This window comes from Dermochelys coriacea, chromosome 7 (genome assembly GCF_009764565.3).
Source record: "Dermochelys coriacea isolate rDerCor1 chromosome 7, rDerCor1.pri.v4, whole genome shotgun sequence".
NCBI lineage: Eukaryota > Metazoa > Chordata > Testudines > Dermochelyidae > Dermochelys > Dermochelys coriacea.
In genome coordinates, this window is record NC_050074.1 from 2,017,859 (window position 1) to 2,035,486 (window position 17,628).

General features: G+C 41.6%; 1 protein-coding gene across 18 annotated transcripts in view; it reads right to left on the reverse strand.

Moving 5' to 3' along the window:
• Positions 1-11,974: 11,974 nt before the first annotated feature.
• The window catches only part of CFAP20DC (CFAP20 domain containing), a 175,375-nt gene continuing 169,721 nt past the window's right edge, over positions 11,975-17,628 (reverse strand). For all 18 annotated transcript variants that reach the window (XM_043517957.1, XM_043517956.1, XM_043517949.1 and 15 more), the window contains one exon: positions 11,975-12,712. In XM_043517957.1, the coding sequence (XP_043373892.1) occupies positions 12,600-12,712 (113 nt within the window). In that variant the 3' untranslated portion in view covers positions 11,975-12,599. The remainder of the gene's footprint in view (positions 12,713-17,628) is intronic.

The window sequence follows — 17,628 nt, forward strand, 5'->3', positions numbered from 1 at the left end:
TAAAGCTCTCTTTATCAGTTGTGCCAGCCTTGATCCTAGAAGTCTATTTCCTTCCCTACTCAGATGAAGTCCATCCCGAGAGAACTGTCCTCTGTCCGTGAATGCCTCCCAGTGGCCATACAACCCAAAGCCCTCCTTATAGCACCACTGCCTAAGCCATCTGTTGACAGTCATAATCTTGTCACACCTTTGTTGCCCTTCTCTAGGAACAGGAAGGATCCCACTAAAGATCATCTGAGCCTCAATTTCCTTAAGCGTCTTCCCCAGCCTAGCATAGTCTCCCTTAATACTTTCCAGCGAGAATCTAGCCGTATCATTTGTTCCCACATGAAGGATAACTAGGGATTCTTTCCCGCTCCCTTTAGGATCCTTTTCAACCTCAGGTCTACATCCCGTATCTTAGCACCCGGAAGACAGCACACCCTTCTATTCTCAGGATCAGCTCTCGTTACAGGCCTGTCTATTCTTCTCAATAAAGAGTCCCCGATCACATAGGCCAACCTTTTCCTGGTGACAGTGCTATTCTCCAGTCTCTCCCCTTTTCCTTCTGGCTGCAAGTTCTTTCCATTCCTATTTTCCCTTATAATCCTCTTCAACCCATCCTGTATCCTCCTGGGGCTCATATTTGGTGTGGTCTCCCTTGACTCTTCCTCTTTTCGTATAGGACTAGCCTCTCTTCTCTTCTTCCTTACCCTTCCACCTTCAACAAGTACCTGCTGAGCCCCTTCTTCATTTTCCAACTCGGCAAACCTGTTCCTAAGCTTTATTTCTCCTTCACTAGCCCGTCTTTTCCTCTGCCTGGTCCTTTTAGTCACATGCTTCCACTGACCACTTTCCTCAGCCAATCTCCCCTCAAAATTCCCCAGCCCTGCTTCCATCTGTAAGTCTGAGCTTTTCCCTTCAGATACCTCATGTCTTTGCTCCATCATCTGCTCAAACCCCTTCCTAAACTCAACCAGACTTTCCACCTGCATCTCCAAACCTTGGATCTTTTCCTCCATCAGCTCTATCAGATGGCATTTCATGCAGAAAAAACTCATACCAGGTCCCCCCTCCAGGATCATGTACATACCACAGCTTCCACATCCAGTCATCCTCAATGTGTCTTCCACTACAGGAGTCACTCCCGCAGCTGCCTCCGTATCTGTCATCGCCTTCCCACCTAAGTCCTGTTAATCTGGGAAACAGAAGTCACACCAAAAAGACCCCCCCCAGCAAAAGCAAACCCCAAACAAGCACCACAATACAAACTCCCCTTACAAACTCCCCTGTTTACAGCTCTGTTTGCTAGCTCCTGTGCCGCTGCAGCTGTCTGACCCAGTTCCCCCAGGTCTCTGGGGTCCTCCAGTGGCCTAGTTCCTGCCAGCACGGTCCCTTTTCCAGATTCGTCAGGCAGCCTGGAGTCCGTCTGGAGCTTTGTGTGCAGTGCCTTGTAGTCAGGGCCTGTAACAGCTCCCTGGAGAGAGCCTGCCATCTGCGTCCTTCCCCGTCAGCAGCCTGCCCAGACTGAGCTGGGCTGCTTCCTTTTATACTCCACCTCCAGGCTGAGCATGCCCAGCAGAGTCGGAGGGGCAGGGCTTCCTCAACCTATAAAGCACAGTTAACCCTTTGCAGGCTGGTGCGGGGTAGGTACAACCCCATATGGCTAAACATAAATGTATAATTTAGGAACAAAGAATGTAGGCTGTACTTTCAGGATGGAGGACTGTAACCTGGGAAGCAGTGACTCTGGAAAAGATTGAGGGATGGTGACAGACAATCAGCAGAACATGGGCTCCCAGTGCAACACTGTGGCTAAAAGAGCTCATGGGATCCTGGGAGGCATCAACAGTGGATCCTGAGTAGGAGCCGAGAGGTTGTTTTGACCCCAGGATTTGGCCTTGGTGTGACCGCTGCTGGAATCCCGTGTCCAGTTCTGGTGTCCACAGTTCATGAAGGATGTTGATAAACTGGAGAGGGTTGGTGCCTGATCTACCGATTATTAATTACATTGATCAACTAGAAAAGGAGTACTTGTGGCACCTTAGAGACTAACAAATTTATTAGAGCATAAGCTTTCGTGAGCTACAGCTCACTTCATCGGATGCAAGTGAGCTGTAGCTCACGAAAGCTTATGCTCTAATAAATTTGTTAGTCTCTAAGGTGCCACAAGTACTCCTTTTCTTTTTGCGAATACAGACTAACATGGCTGCTACTCTGAAATTGATCAACTAGAAATCCTAATTAATGCTCTATGGGTTGGCAGGATCCTGTGATCAGACCCAGAAGGATTAGAATTCTTACAGTGATGAGGTCCCTGGTGTGCATGAAGAAGAGATTACATTTAGGAAAGGCATTCTGTCTGTATAATAATTTCATTTAGCACAACTAGCAAAGCCACAAATGCTCCAACCCAGGAAAGAAGGTAGAGATAATACAAAATGAGCATCTGAGCATTCATATATTCATGCCATATGTTGCAGAAAAACCCAGAATGTTAGTCATCCTCCTTCTCCTCCTCACCACCAGTGGTTGTCGCCCTGACATCTCCCCAGGCATGCAGGTGGGGACACAGCTTTCATAATGTGTTATGCTAACACCAATATGCCTAATCCATATTCAGCAGGGGTTTCAGCCTGACTTCCTTATTTGAACATCCACATCCCACTAATGTTGGGATGCCTTTCTCCTATAGGTTACTAGGCTTTTTACCTCAAGTTCATTAGTGTGTATGTCCATCAGTTGCCATAGCATTCTTGTGGTCAGACATCTGCTGATGTTATAACTTTAAAATATCTCAAGCTGGTATAAACTGACATCTTGGGGTTACCTGTCAGCAGTTTAGACATACTTGTGGAGTCCAGCTTTCTATCTTGTGATATCTTATTATCTAAGTTACTCCTGGTTAGCTGTACATATGGACTTTATGCCTTGATTAGTTTAGCTAAAGTATTGTCTGACAGGCCTTAGCAGACCTATAGGCTCATTGGGTTACTGCCTTAACTTTGCCTTCCTCAGCAAATAGCTATACCTACAGGCTACAGGGTTCAGAGAAGAGCCATGAGAATGATTAAAAAAATAGAAAACTTGACATATACTGATAGACTCCAGGAGCTCAATCTATGTAGTTTAACAAAGAGAAGGTTAAGGGGTGACTTGATCACAGTCCATAAGTATCGACATGGGGAACAAATATTTAATAATGGGCTCTTTAATCTAGCAGAGAAAGGTCTAACACCATCCAATCCCTGGAAATTGAAGCTAGACAAATCCAGACTGGAAATAAGGCAAAAAATGTGAACAGTCAGAGTAGTTAACTTTTGGATCAACTTACCAAGGTGTTGCTGTGGAATCTCCATCATAGACAATTTTGAAATCAAGATTGGATGTTTTCCCAATAGCTCTGCTCTACAAATTATTTTGGACAACACAGCCACAGGCACTTGTAAATCTCCACTCTGAGTTTGTTCCTCCTTCTAAGAAATTTTCTCTGATGGCTGAGGATGACGTGTTGTCATCTGAAGCACCAGAGGTTTTTGCCCTTGCACAGAGGAGGAGGTGCAAAGACTCTGATCTAAAGTGCATGGGCCACATGCACACCAAGAGCGGAGTATATATATATGGACAAGCAGTTGAAGAAGAAATCCCCAATCCCTTTAAAAGCTGGTTGATTGAAAGGAGGGTTGCCTTACCAGTCTGAAACAAGCCCACATGTGACATGTACAAGCTATAGACACAGGGTCCAAGGTCTTTGATTGATGAGTTTCATTCAAGCCTTGCCAACCGCAGACAGCATCTACCAAACTAGCTGATTCTTGCAACTTCACAGCTCAACTAGAAAGCACTGATGAGGCATTATTAAAATTGATTGCATTTCAAAATTTCTTTATTCTCAGGGATCAGTTGTTGGGCTGTCTGCAGATAGCCTGAAAATCTTATGCCCATCACAGTTTTTATGTGTTTGGAAGCACACCCTAGTGTGAATTATGCAATTCTCATGAATCACAAATCAAAACATTGTACATAATCGCTAGAAGCAAATCTATGTGCTTCCTTAAGTCTCGCCACTTTCAGCATAAATGCTGACTTTGATAAACTGGCTGAAGAGAAGAATCAATAACATGCTCCACCTTAGTAATGCTTTAATTCGAGGCTCTTAGAATGATGATGAAGAAGAATGTCAGTAACAGAAACTACACCTTGTTTTGGTCTGTACATGGTGCTGGAGTTCACATGATGATGGTAATGCAGCCCATAAGATGTCAAACAGACAATGCTGCTCATTAAGACAAAAAGGACAAACATCCCAACATAATGCTATTGGAGTGCATTCCTCACATGCAAAATACATGTCATAGTGACAGGAAAGCACAAACAATGTGCCAACATCGCCCTCTGAAGCAGCAATAGACTTGTATGCAGTTCCTCCCTCCACTGGCCTGACTGTACTTTCTTTAGGCTCTATATTGTTGCCAGAAGCATAGTATCTGAGCATCTAGCTGCTGAGCTGTACCCAGAAGCTCCTCATTCACTTTTCCTGCTACTCAGTGAACTTAACTGCAATTTTAGGTTGATGGCAATGTTCCCTCTAATTTTTGACAGGTGCGCAAAAAATGTCTTCTGTGCAAATTGTTGTGCGTACGGTGTTTCACCATGTGCGCGGGGTTTAGGATCTGTGTGCGCGCACACAGCTTAAGGGTACAGTGGTGGATGGAGACGAGATTCAGTTTAAAATAAATTCCTGTGCAATCTTTGATGAAAACCCTGAATGCTGGGTCTCCAAGTGCTTTTCTGTAGGACCGGTGTGGAAGCCCTAGGAGAGGGACAGTGAGGTGAATTCTAGCCCACCCCCAAGTTACAACAATTTCTGACAAGCATTTTAAACAAATGGCTTTTCTCTCCCCATTATCATGAAAATATTTTGGTCAATACCAATTTAAGAATTACTCATCTTTGATTAAATGTGGGACTTTTCCCAATTCTAAATACTATAGGGAGTTCCTGATGGTGTTTAACACATTTACCATATGGAGAACAAATGATTTCCACTATTCTCTCCTCATTGCTGATAAGCAGTAACCTGATCCAAAGAGCACTGAGAAGAAAGTATTCTGTGTTGTAATTGAAATCAAAGTGTACATTATTTTTATTACAAATATTTACACTAAGAAATGATAAACAAAAGAAATAGTATTTTTCAGGTTTCAGAGTAGCAGCCGTGTTAGTCTGTATTCGCAAAAAGAAAAGGAGGACTTGTGGCACCTTAGAGACTAACAAATGTATTTGAGCATAAGCTTTCATGAGCTACAGCTCACTTCATTGGAATGCATCCGATGAAGTGAGCTGTAGCTCACAAAAGCTTATGCTCAAATAAATTTGTTAGTCTCTAAGGTGCCACAAGTACTCCTTTTCTTTTTAGTATTTTTCAATTTCCCTCATACAAGTACTGAAGTGCAATCTCTGTCATGAAAATGCAACTTAAAATGTCGATTTTTTTGTTATATAACTGCACTCAAAAACAAAACTATGTAAAACTTCAGAGCCCACAAGTCCACTCAGTCCTACTTCTCGTTCAGCCAATCACTAAGAAAAACAAGTTTGTTTACATTTACAAGAGATTATGCTGCCCTCTTCTTATTTACAATGTCACCAGAAAGTGAGAACAGGCATTTGCATGGCATTTTTGTACCGACATTGCAAGGTATTTACGTGCCAGATATGCTAACCATTCATATGCCCCTTTATGCTTCAGCCAACGTTCCAGAGGACATGCTGCCATGCTGATGATGCTAGTTAAAAAAATGCGTAAATTAAATTTGTGCCTGAACTTCTTGGGGGAGAAGTGTACGTCCCCTGCTCTGCATTCTGCCTTATATTTCATGTTATAGCGGTCTTAGATGATGACCCAGCACATGTTGTTCATTTTAAGAACACTTTCACTGCAGATTTAACAAAATGCAAAGAAGGTACCAATGTGAGATTTCTAAAGATAGCTACAGCACTTGACCCAAGATTTAAGAAACTGAAGTGCCTTCCAAAATCTGAGAGGGATGAGGTGTGGAGCATGCTTTCAGAAATCTTATAAGAGCAACACTTCGATTTGGAAACTACAGAACCTGAACCACCAAAAAAGAAAATCAACCTTCTGGTGGCATCTGACTCAGACAATGAAAATGAACATGTGTCGGTCCGCACTGCTTTGGATTATTATCAAACGGAACCCGTCATCAGCATGAACGCATGTCCCCTGGAATGGTGGTTGAAGCATGAAGGGATATACGAATCTTTAGCATACCTTGCACGTAAATATCTTGCAATGCCGGCTACAACAGTGCCATGCAAATGCCTATTCTCACTTTCAGGTGACATTGTAAACAAGAAATGGGCAGTATTATCTCCTGCAAATGTAAACAAACTTGTTTGTCTGAGCGATTGGCTGACCAAGAGATAGGACTGAGTGGACTTGGCAGGCTTTAAAATTTTACATTGTTTTATTTTTGAATGCAGTTTTCTTTGTACATAATTCTACATTTGTAAGTTCAACTTTCATGATAAAGAGATTGCACTACAGTACTTGCATTAGGTGAATTGAAAAATACTATCTTTTTTGTTTTTGTACAGTGTATTTGTAATCAAAAATAAATATAAAGTGAGCACTGTACATTTTGAGTTCTGTGTTGTAACTGGAATCAATATATTTGAAAATGTAGAAAACATCCAAAAATATTTAAATAAATGGTATTCTACTATTAACAGTGTGATTAGTCACATGATTAATCATGATTCATTTTTTTAATTGCGCGATTAATCACAATTAATTTTTTTAAACGTTTGACAGCCCTAGTCTTCCCCGAATTCGGTCTGCTGCCATCTGGGGCTGAGATCATACTGCTTCAAGGATGATACTGGTGCACTGGAAGGTGTTCTTACAGCAGACTGCTGCCATTCGCTCCAGACCATGCCGTCAGGAGTTTTTACACGAAAGTCTGTGTTCTGTTTACGCTGCGAGGGGGTTGAGAGTTCGCATTTAGTCCAGTGGCTAGGTGCTGTACAAAACCAAATGTCAAGACACAAAGGCAGCTGCAAAGGGGGAACAATGTTGTCAGCCGCATTTGCTGTAAGTCATTTTTTACTTTAGTCTCCCCTGGGGATCTGAGATTGTTGGATATTGGCAAAGACACGTCTTCTTTCTGGTACAACTTGAATTAATTACCCTGGTAAAACTTCATTTACCTTTTGTTTGTTACCAATGATTTGAATTTTATATACAAATAAACTAAGTTTGGTTACCAGATTTGAATTTGATAGTTTGATTCTTTCCACTCTCCCCAAACCTGTGGGTGATGAGGGCAGTGCACCCTTGAAATACATGGGTGTTTTTATTTTTGATGGAGAGTTCCTGGCGAGGAAACATCTATTCTACCAGAGCCTTAGCAGTGGCAGAACAGTTTTGTTAACCTTTTAAGGGAATCGCTGTCTCCCACTTTGAAAGAGATCCACTACCTCCTACCTTTGGTGTAAGAGAGAGTGGTCCCACAAAATCAATTCAGAGGGCTTAATTGGTCCCCTGATATTCTTCAAAGGGAACACTTACACTGAGAGTTTTAACTGCAAAGTTGGTTTTACAATATTTTATTTTCCTTGTATGGGACTTTAAATTAGGGATTTAATCCTTTTGCATTCCCTTAATCAAAGAAATTCAGTGGGAGTGACAGGTTGGCTCACAAACATGTCAGAGTCTGTTTACATCACGCCCCTATGTTCCCTTTTTGGAGAATAAATTAGCTTTATTATTTGGACGTACACAGGTTCCATTTGACCTTTTACTTTGAGAAAATAAAGGGGCTTCCTATGGCAAGAGGCTAAAACACTAATACAACACAACAGTGGGATGTGTAAGAGGTGAACCATTTGAGCAGGCAAACTCTCAAATACCAGAAGGACAAACATTTTATCAGGGCATTATATACCCAAAACAGAACCCTAAAAGAATACAATTCACATATTAATTGACAATACACCACAACATTCCATTCCAGTACATTATGCTTAGCCGAATCAACCTATAATCCAAAAGACCAGGTTAATCCCAATCTCAACATCAGGTTAACGCTGAGGTTTGGTACGGTCTAATCCCGAGCTCAGGCCCAGTGTTAGAATTACTATTATGTGACGAATCCTGACGTAGACAGTTGCAACACTCACATGTAGGAAAAGCCTTTCGTATTTACAAGGTTTTTTAACAGTATTAGCAAATTTGGAAACACTCCAACCCAACAAGGCTAGATAGAAATAATACAGAATGAGCATATGAGCATTTATATACTCACACCATCCCTTGCATGAAGACCTGAAAGTCATCCTCACCACCACCAGTGGTCACTGTCTTAGCATCTCCAAGGCACACAGGTCAGGATACAATGTTTATAATGTGTTACGCTGACACCACTATGCCTAATGCATACTCAATAGGGATTTGAGTCCCTTTCCCTTATTTGAACTTCCATACCCACTAGTGTTGGGATGCCCTTCTTCCATACGTTACTAGGCCTTTTACCTCAAGTTTATTAGCATAAACGTCCATTAGTTGCCATGGCATTTTTGTGATCAGACATCTGCTGATGTTCCAACTTGAAAATATCTCAAGCTGGTATAAACTGACATTGTGAGGTTATCTGTCAGCAGTTTAGTCAGTCCAGCATTCTATCTTGTGATACCTTACAATTAAAGCTACAATTCTGTCATGGAGGTCATGGTTTCCATGACTTTCCAGGATCACTTCCGGGACAGGGCTGGAGCAGCAGCTGCCAGAATAGCTGAGCAGCAGCCAGCCCATGGCCAACAGAACAGCTGACTGGCAGCAAGCCCCGGGGCCACTGGAACAACAGTCCCCAACCTGCAGGAGCAGCAGCTGGGATTGGGTCAGCCCCTGCCGCAGGAGCAGTAGTGGTGGGGCTGGAACAGCTGCAAGCCCCGACAATGCTCTCTTTGTCCCACCCCTCACCCGGGTAGTTTTAGTAAAAGTCAAGGACAGGTCACAGGCTTCCGTGGTTTTTTGTTTATTGCCCGTGACCTGTCCCTGACTTGTACTAAAAATACCCATGACAAAATCTTAGCCTTACTTATGATCCAGGTTTACTTCGCATTAGCTGCTTATGCTTTTTGGGCCCTATGCCTTCATCAGTTTAGCTAAACTACTGTCTGACAGCCCTGGAGGCTTGTAAGCTCATTGGGTTCCTGCCTTAAATTATACCTGTGCTTTCCTTGGCAAATACCTACACCTACAGGTTATAGCCCTGAAGATGAGGGTAACATGGTAGGAACCCTTAGAAGAAAGGATGACTCACCGTGAGTATGGCCTTACTAGATAACTTCCTGGACCATTAGTCAGGGATCTAAGGATGGAGCTCTCAATGCCTCCTGTAAGTAGAAGACCTTCAGATACTTCTCCCAGTTTTCCATACTCTATATCCATCCAGCAATGACTGCACTGTCACATAGCACCTGCTGAATGCAGCTGTTACAACACTCCTTGCTGGGGAGTGACTCTCACCAAGATACATGGAACACAGAACATGCACTGGTCCATTGCAGATTCTGAGTCTTGCACAATGGACACTTCTTACAGCTAGCCACTTTGTCACAGTAAGCCATGGTTCAAAACCAGCAGTGAACCAGGCCTGATTCACAAGGCAGCCTTGGCAGCAGCAGGTCACTCCTCCGAGACCTGGAGACCTGAGGCAATACAAGGAACAGAAATGATCTGGTTTCAAAAACCACCAGAGAAGAGAGTAGACCAACATGGAACAGGTACAGAGAAGGGCTACTAGGATGATCCGAGGAATGGAAAACTTGTCTTATGAAAGGAGACTTAAGGAGCTTGGCTTGTTTAGCCTAACTAAAAGAAGGTTGAGGGGCTCTCTATAAATATATCAGAGGGATAAATACAGGAGAGGGAGAGGAATTATTTAAGCTCAGCACCAATGTGGACACAAGAACAAATGGGTATAAACTGGCCACCAGGAAGTTTAGACTTGAAATTAGACAGATTGGGCAGATTGGAGAGGCCCTGGAGGTTTTTCGCCTTCCTCTGTAGCATGGGGCATGGGTGACTTGAGGGAGGCTTCTCTGCTCCTTGAAGTCTTTAAACCATGATTTGAGGACTTCAATAGCTCAGACATAGGTGAGGTTTTTCGTAGCAGTGGGTGGGTGAGATTCTGTGGCCTGCGCTGTGCAGGAGGTCGGACTAGATGATCAGAATGGTCCCTTCTGACCTTAGTATCTATGAATCTATGAACATAAACCCCCATAATTATCCTGAGATGAACAATGTGTTTCTAAGAACAATTGCCAGAAATACAGTGGACACTACAGAGAGAGACTCAGAATGCCCTGAGTTAAGTGGTGCTGCAAGGAGGGAGGCTGGGTCTGTATAACCTTGTATAGCCTATTTCAGAGTAACAGCCGTGTTAGTCTGTATTCGCAAAAAGAAAAGGAATACTTGTGGCACCTTAGAGACTAACAAATTTATTTGAGCATAAGCTTTCGTGAGCTACAGCTCACTTCATCGGATGCATTCAGTGAATGCATCCGATGAAGTGAGCTGTAGCTCACGAAAGCTCATGCTCAAATAAATTTGTTAGTCTCTAAGGTGCCACAAGTATTCCTTTTTGTTGTATAGCCTAGAATCTGCAAGGAAGTGACTATCCCGTAAGTGAGGATCAGCCAAGGCAATTCTCAAAGATCAGAAACATAATTCTAATGCACATTTAAATTGAATATAGGAGTCACAAAAAAGGGTCTAAAACTGGTTGGCAGAAATATGTTGACACAGGGTAAGTGAATTACATCAGTACAGTATCTGTCTTCCTGCAGATTCTGTTGGCACGCTCACTTGAATCAATTTGTGATGATACGCTTAAGCCTGCCAAGGAAGCCAACTACATGATCTGATCTTATGCCAAGCTCTTATTAACAACTGAATTTTCTACTGATGCCAGGATGTTCATTAACTGGGATCCATAATTACAAATAATTTAGAGACATACCATTTTCAATCACTTGCCAGTTGTATCTTAAACCTGATCTGAGAATGCTTTATTCTTAGCAAAAATTCAGAGTAATCATCTTGCAAATGACTGCTGTGCTATAGCACAGATATAATCAAGCAGAGGGTCAGAACACTAGAAATGCCTGTAGATCCCTTGGGAAATGCCCTGGGAGTAAAGCATTCCCAATCAGGATTGGGGGGCGCCTTGTGCTCGGTGCTGTTCAAATTCAGACACACAGACAGGGCATCCAGCTCTGAAAGCTTATAGCCTAATTTAAGGCAAGATGAAAGAAGTGAGCAACACACAACAGGAGGGAAGATGCAGGAAGAAAGCAAAATACATGGCTACATAAGCTAGAAAGTGCAAAATGTGGGTAAATCCAAATCAGTAACTTTTTAACGGATTTGAAAGCCAGCAGGGACCATTGTGATTATGTGGCCTGAGCTCCTGTGTAGCACAGGCCAGAGAACTTCCCCAGAGTAATTACAGAGCAAAAAATACAATTTGGTTTAATCAGATACCATCTTTTGTTGGGAGGTGTAACACAGCAGCTGTACATGCACTTGAAATGTGCACCCAGAGTGCATCTCCACATATGAGTGCTACACACAGCTTCCTCCCTAGTAACCCACTTCTATCCACAGCTCTACTTATCGAACGGTGGAATCCCATGCCCACTCTTTGGAAGAGGGAATCCGAGAAGTGAGATTAATCACTACACTTTGGGATCATGGAGTTTTCCAGTCAGATAGCAAATCTCTATTGTGGTTTGGATTCACAGCTTGACCATGCACATACTGGGTCAGCTTTGAACAGCATTGCACTGTACCACTCAAGAGTTTGGATTTTGTACCTCTGTGCCAAACTGTCGATAGAGGGGATTGTGACAAAACCCAAGAAACATTCACAGAACCCAAAAATACGAAATGAAGAGGCTTTAAATCTGCTAGCAGCAATCCAGTGTATTACAGTAACCTTATAAGGATTATAAGCGGAAAAGATTTCTCAAAAGCAGCTACTATAATGCCATTTAATCAGGACAGAAACTTTCCCGGAGAGGAAGGAAAATGATGTTCTTTCTGGTGAATAAGAGAGAGAGCCCATAAAGCACATGCCTTTGAACATCACACTCCATTTCTTGGAGTACAAAGTTAAGGTATCATAGAATCCATTTAAACAAACATCTGATAAGCCAGAAATGAAAAGATACATTTTCTTTCTATGAAGCCATAATTTACATATTAACACTGAAAAACCTTTGGATTCCACCTAATTTGTTCACACACAGAATCTTTCAATAGTTAATAGAAAACAAACTAGTATCACAAACAACTGTCAACGCCACGAGAGTTTGTGTGCTGTGATGTTCTACTATATTATAACAATACAAAATTACAAAAATAAGATGTTACATTATCTGTAAAATATATTCACTTGCTTGCAAAATGATTTACAGATTCAAATTTTTAAATTACGCAATAACATGCTACATTCTAGTTCATACTTTCCAGAGAAATAGATGTTAATTCTGTTCTGATGGAGAGCAATATTCTCTGAACCATGAACTAGCTAAGCCAATTCATAGTATTTTCCAGTTTCTGGATCAAAGTAGCAGTTTAGACATGGATCATACAAAAGAGTCAGAACTTCCTCATCCTCCTCAGCACTGAAGTCATCTTCACCTGTGTGAAGGGAGAAAAATAAGAGTAAAATTACCCTGCTAGTCACTCTTGAAACACAGGAAAAGCACCCTTCTATCACAGATGACAATCTGGCAGAGTGCCTCTTTATGAGGGTGTAATCTCTTGGCTTTTGTGCAGAATACTAAAATTGTTACCTTTGAGGTTAACATTTATTCATGTTTTCATTCGTGTTTCTAAAGGTTTATATTTAGTTGAGGTAAAATTATAGTGCAAAGTTTGCCTAAGAACTGAAAGCACAGACAGTTTGCTGGAATAATACATTTAAAAGTTGGTCTAAAAATCTATCTATTGATAAGGGGTCAAAGAACTCCTACCAGAGATCTTTCTCACAGAATTGCTCAAATAATTGTATATTATTATACACAAAAAATAGAGTGAATCAGCTCTTAATCTGTGAAAATGAAATTGCATTAACCATTAAAATGTTCTAGATGAAAGAATCAGATAATCTAACAAAGCAAAAGGTCTTGTTTTAGAGATTTTATCCTTGCTATGCTTGTCTCACACAATTTACCTTTAAGCTTGCTAACTTATTACTTAATTTGATCAGTTTTCTGTTGTTGAAACTTATAAATGTATTAAATATAAGTAATTAAGTATGTACAATATATTTCATGAATTGGCTTTAAATAGGTGGGTGGAGAAATTCTGTGTCAAAACTAATCTAACAAACTTATTACGTCAGTAGTGCTGTAATAGGTAAAATCAAGTTGGCATTTCTTTGAGTATGAACTCCTTGTGTATTGGATCATGTTTTAAGGTGGTAAACAAACTTACCTAAAATGTTATTGGTTTGGTAACTAGAGATGGTGTTATTCTGAAAAACCTTTTTTAAGTATAGAGCAGCAGAAATAATAATTTAGATCCAGCTCCAAATGCAGTTTGCTATCCCTAAAGCAAAGATGGGTTCATTTAAAAAATTTATAAAATTTGTAAGTAATTAGTCCTTACATATAGTGAGGCAGTGCACCATGTTGAAAAAAAACACAGCAAATCAACTATGAAACATTCAAGAAATGTAACTGAAAATTAATTTTCACACATGCACTGCAATGACTGCGTTTCCCACTGTCTTGACATCATACTGGTCATTACATCATGACATTATAGGTTCATTATAGTTTTGTTATAACAGTAAAAAGATGTCAGCGCAAGTCTCTGAAACCAAAGTTACAATGCAAAAACAAAAGTTTGGTGATCATGTGGGCCAAATTCTGATGTCAGTTACTCCGTACAGATACACAGTAGATGGAATCCACTGATCCAACCTCTGTTGCCCGTTCCCAACTTCTGGCAAACAGAGGCTAGGGCCACGTCAGAGTTTTTGCATCCCAAGTGTTGCATCCCTGCCCATCCTGGCTCATAGCCACTGATGGACCTATCCTCCATGAACTTTTGCTATTGGCTTCAGTGGGGCCAGATTTTCACCCAGTAACTCTACTAGAAAGCATGGTCAGATGACATGCAAGAAAATTTAGCAATACTTCATTTCACTAAAAGGAATAATATCAATTCAGTTACGACTAACACTAAAGAAGTTTGTTACTGCTAAAACAAACAATATGCACCCTTACTACAACTTCCTGGTTCCTAGACTTTACAGCATGTTAGAAATTTTGTAGAAAAACTTGCATTTTGCAAGATAACACCATTAGTGATTTTTTTATCAGGTGGCAGAACAACCAATAAGAATTGGGTCTACCTCATACCTTCCAAAAATTTCCAAAAACTACTGAAATGCAAGATACAGAGGAATTCAAGTATATTTTTATAATATTTCTACTGCTTTCCGGCAACACAATATTTCTATTTCTTGAATATCAGTTTGTACATGCATCCGACGAAGTGGGTATTCACCCACAAAAGCTTATGTTCCAATACGTCTGTTAGTCTACAAGGTGCCACAGGACTCTTTGCCACTTTTACAGATCCAGACTAACACGGCTACCCCTCTGATAATTTGTACATTAACCCTGATGTACAAGATTGTAATGTAGGAGTCAGATTTTCTAGCCCATCATCCATTACAGGCGAAGGGCGTACAAATCTCTCAGCACCAAAGAGTTAATAGGATGCAGTCAGCTAATAAATCAGTTTAAATCTAATATTTTGAGCATTATGTTAACTGCAAGAATGTTTTTAGGATATGGAAATCAATCCTTAGCCCCAAGTACAAGTACACTAATAGCGCTAAAGATGGATATGTACTATAAATGTTTCATATAGTAAAGTTCTTTTCTCAGTTCTGTTCTTTTATAAAAGCTAAATGTAAGTTTATGATATATAACTTTTTGATAGGAAATAATTCACAGTTGAATGTAATCTGTATCTAGCATTTCATCCTAAATGTTTACCTCTTGCTCAGAACAGTAATGCAAATCAGGTGGTTTGTATGCACCGCTACCTCATAATAAGTAATAGCCTGTTATGCTAACACCACTGGTTTCACAACACTCAGAATCTATTTACAGCTGAGATTGCACAACGATATATAGGTTATATTATCAGGCGGCCAAAAAATAGGCTGGTGTGTTAGATGTGCACAGAAAGACAGGTTACTTGCCTGTATGGTAATTAGAGTTCTTTGAGATGTTTGTCCTCGTGGGTGCTCCCCATCAGGATGTGGGTGTACCAGAGCACACTTGATGAGAGATTTTTCATCAGCAGTATCTGTGGGTCTGCACCTGCACCCCATACAGCCTTGTGGTCCAGTACAAGGGCATATAGGAAGGGGTGGTCTTGCTGTTGCTCCACTTCCTTCTCAGCTACAAAGCCCAACAGCAGGACTCCGCATCAGAGGGAAAGAGGGCAGGTGGAGCAGCACCCTTAGAGACAAAACATCTGGAAGAACTCCAGTTACTGTACAGGTAAACAATCTCTCCCTCTTCAATACTGAATTTTGTCTCCCATTTTGTTGCCCAATCTCCCAGTTTTGTGAGATCCCTTTGTAACTCTTTGCAATTTGCTTTGGACTTAACTATCTTGAGGGCCACAATAGCAGAACAGGCATATCTGAGGACTTGTCAGTTCTCTGCATCTGTGAAGGCAGATGGGGGCTGCAGCAGGACAGAGACCTCCGGTTGTCTCAGACTCCCCTGCCACCGGGTCCAGGCTCCTTCCTGTCAAGTTTCGTGAGGTTGTTGCCTGCACACTAGCTCCCACCTGTTAAAAGATTTCATGCATAGGCCTCTGCCAAGGGTGTTAACGTCTCTCACTATCAAAGTTCTGTGGTGATAGATGAGTGGTGGTGGGAACAGGAGCAATGAGCTCTGGGAGTCCCTAGTCACAAATCTGCATGCAGGTGGCAGCCGTGTGTTGGTCGTCTTGCGCTTAGACTTGTGAGACAGAAGTGCAATTTTGGCAGCTGCCACCATGACTGAGCAGTCCTTTTCAGGATCCCATCTGCTCATCCTGAACAAGGAAGGGGCTAGAAAAGGTGCCCTGAACATAGGCTGTCTCAATGCCCTCCTGGCTGGATGGCCATGTCCAGCTGGATTACTCTACCTACGCTCAGAACATCCAAAGCAAAATAATGAAGTTCACCACTTGGAATGTTCGCACTCTCATGGATTCCCTGAACAGTGACTGTCCTGAAAGAAGAACTGCCATAACAGCTAGAGAACTTGAAAGATCTGACATTGATATTGCTGCCCTAAATGAGATCCACTGGGCAGATGAAGACCAACTGAAAGAAGATGGAGGTGGTTATACCTTCTTTTGGAAAGGAAAGACATCTGAAGAGAGGCATATTCATGGGGTTGGTTTTGCCATCAAGAACAAAATTGCTAACCAGCTTTTAGAAGTCCCTATGGGTATTAACGAATGTCTCATGACTCTTCATCTTAAGCTTAGAAACAACCAGTATGCCAAGGTCATTACTGTGTATTCTCCCAAAGTGGACAATGACGAAGACAACAAGGAGCAGTTCTACTGTGCTCTTGATGAAGTTCTCACTGCCACAGCCAGGGAAGACAAGCTTATCCTCATAGGTGACCTCATGGGTGACATCCCAAACTCTGGAAAGACACCACTGGGAAAAAAGGGCTGGAGAAAGTTAACTCTAATGGCATTCTTCTCCTCAGCAAATGTGTGCAACATGATTTTCTTATCACAAAACCATCTTCAGATAGAGGGATACATATAAGACCACTTGGAAACACCCATGTTCCGAACACTGGTATCTTCTTGACTATGTCATTGTCAGAGCCTGTGATCGTACTGATATTCATATTACACGAGCCATGACAGGTTTGGATGACTGCTGGACAGACCATCGTTTAGTCACATCAATCACGAACATGCGGCTTGCACCATAACACAGTAAACAACTAAAAGGAATACGGAAGAGATTTAACATCAAGGCATTTCAAAATCATGCTAGTCATGAGACCCTTCAGCAACACCACAGTGAGAGGCTCTCTGACCTACCTGACAACATCAATCACATCCAAACACATTGGGAGATTTTAGCGGTCCTGAGCTCCCCCATCTCCTACTGAAGGGAACATAATCTCCAGCTGGTCAACACCTCAGAAAAGAGTCCGAATGGATGAAATGTTGCCTCAATTAAATCAATGGGAGTTTTGCCACTGATTTTAATGCAGTCAAGCTCACTTTACATGTCTGAAGTCGGGCATCTAAAAACTGAGGTGCTCAGAGGCCATTTCTGAAAATTTGGCCTTAATTCTTATCGAAACTCAGAGGCATAAGATATTTATTATTTATTGTTTGTATTACAGCAGTGCTGCCATGTTTATACAGTTACCATAGCCCAGAGCATGGGTATAAAGACAGCCTCCTATTTTATACAAAAGGGTTTTTCACTGTATTCCAGGTTTTAGTACCTTAAAACGGCTCACAATCTGGACATCACTATAGGCATACATGGGCCAAAT